The sequence below is a fragment of the Sinocyclocheilus rhinocerous genome, unplaced genomic scaffold (genome assembly GCF_001515625.1).
Source record: "Sinocyclocheilus rhinocerous isolate Xijiao unplaced genomic scaffold, SAMN03320098_v1.1 scaffold65, whole genome shotgun sequence".
Lineage (NCBI taxonomy): Eukaryota > Metazoa > Chordata > Actinopteri > Cypriniformes > Cyprinidae > Sinocyclocheilus > Sinocyclocheilus rhinocerous.
This window is the reverse complement of record NW_015662000.1, coordinates 1,438,120-1,440,022: the sequence shown is the minus strand read 5'-3', so window position 1 is coordinate 1,440,022 and position 1,903 is coordinate 1,438,120. Positions and strand designations below refer to the sequence as shown.

Here is a 1,903-nt window from a genome sequence, read left to right as displayed (position 1 = left end):
TTATTATTTGTTTATTTTTTACTTTTTACTTGCATAAACATTCACTATTAGATGAAGAAAGATATTAAATATTAAATATTAAATTAAAAGATTAAAGATGATAACTTGTTCATGCTGTAGTGGTTCATCAATAGTGTATATATTTATGTTTATCTAGAAAATGCACTGCCAAAAGTGTGTCAGATATGAGAAAAGGATATATTTTACAAAAAAGTTTTTGGCACTAATACGTCTTCATATATATAATTTTACAAAAAGTATTTTTGACACCTATGGTACTCTGAGTCTCAATAAATGTGCATTTTAAGGGTTATAAAGAATTAATTCCATGACTAAAATCTGTGTATTTTTAGAAATGTTTATGTATCTCTTCTGGGTCAGAATGGACCTGAATGCATTATGAGGGCTAAAACCTTATTAGTTATTGATGTAGTTTTCGTACTACAGGCCCATACTGATCATACCATCTTTCTTTTAGGAAACTATGACTTCATACCACGGTGGTAACGGTCCACAAACCCTCCCTCTGATTTGCCAAGAACGAACCCCCCCAGAGTCCCTGATCACGTGTCCCAGCACCCAATTAACCATTCTTGATGAAACATCGACTTGCACGGACCAAGAACAAGACCAAGACCGAGCTGAAACCTCGTCAGGCAGCTCCAGCGAGGACTCCGGAGGTGGGTCTGCGTCTCCTCTGTCGGCCAGCTCCTGCAGCTGTGCGCTTTCCATGAAGGAGCCCATAGAGGTCGGAGAGAACGAGGACTGCAGTCAGCTGGTGGCCACGGGTTTGGCGACATGCTGCTCCTGCAGGCCAGGAGACGCCATCGAAGAAAACGTGCAGGTCGTCGGCCTGAAAGAGCCTCTGCTGTGTGTGAGCTGCTCGTCGGACGTCCTGCTGGATCTGCAGCACTCCCAGGAACTCTATCTGGACTACAGCAGCCCTGCTGGCAAAGAAGCCATGTCAGAGATGAGAGGCGTCCAAGGAGACAAAGGGCTGTATAGACAGAACGAACCTTGTTGCTGCAGCATAGACTCCACCACCGTTCCTCCTCTGCCGTCGGTCAGCGCTAATGACCAGGGCCTTTCGCTGATCCACAGCGATGACCACAAACTGTCCGACCCCGACGCGGACTTCCAGAACCAGTGCTCAGAATCAGCTCTCACATCTGGTAAGACATTAACACATGTGAAAATAGTGACAAAACAAATGAAAAGCTGTCTGTGCATCTGAGGTATTTGAAGCTGTTGCTTCATAGTGCAGTACACATGAATCTGTTAAACTCTTTAGCACATGTGTTTGTGTCAGATTTACAGGCACTGTCGTGCGATTCTATTCCAATTGGACAAATACAGTATGATATGATGAAAGATGGGAAATGATCAGCAACCTCAGTAATAGCAGGTCAAAAATGCACAGTGAGATCATTCCCGTCTTTGATCATGAAACAGATGGCCAAGCTAACAGACTAGTAGCACACCGTTGTATCGGCTGATGTGTTGCACTGGTTTTTTGGTCATATATCCCGTTTCTACATTGATGGATCCCTGTGTAAACTTTTAAAGGTGCTAAAATACAACCCTTATAAAATGTGATTCTTTCTTTACTAATAGTTTTAGCTACTATTAATAAATTACTATATAAATAATATAATCAATTGCAAATTATTGTACCTGTATATATACTGTATATTAGTGCTGTCAAATGATTAATCACGATTAATCGTATCCAAAATAAAAGTTTTTGTTTACATAATATATGTATGTCTACTGTGTATATTTATCATGTATATATATAAATACAAACACATGCATGTATATATTTAAGTAAAATATGTTATGTTTATATATTAAATATATTTATATATAATATAAAATATAAGAATATGAATATATAAATGTA

The 1,903-nt window shown here is 39.0% G+C and overlaps 1 protein-coding gene across 1 annotated transcript in view; it reads left to right on the top strand.

The window, feature by feature from the left end:
• The window catches only part of tnfrsf11a (tumor necrosis factor receptor superfamily, member 11a, NFKB activator), a 17,817-nt gene that overhangs the window by 9,326 nt on the left and 6,588 nt on the right, over nt 1–1,903 (top strand). Inside the window, exon 9 of the mRNA XM_016537040.1 lies at nt 479–1,172. Coding sequence (XP_016392526.1) covers nt 479–1,172 — 694 coding nt within the window. The remainder of the gene's footprint in view (nt 1–478; nt 1,173–1,903) is intronic.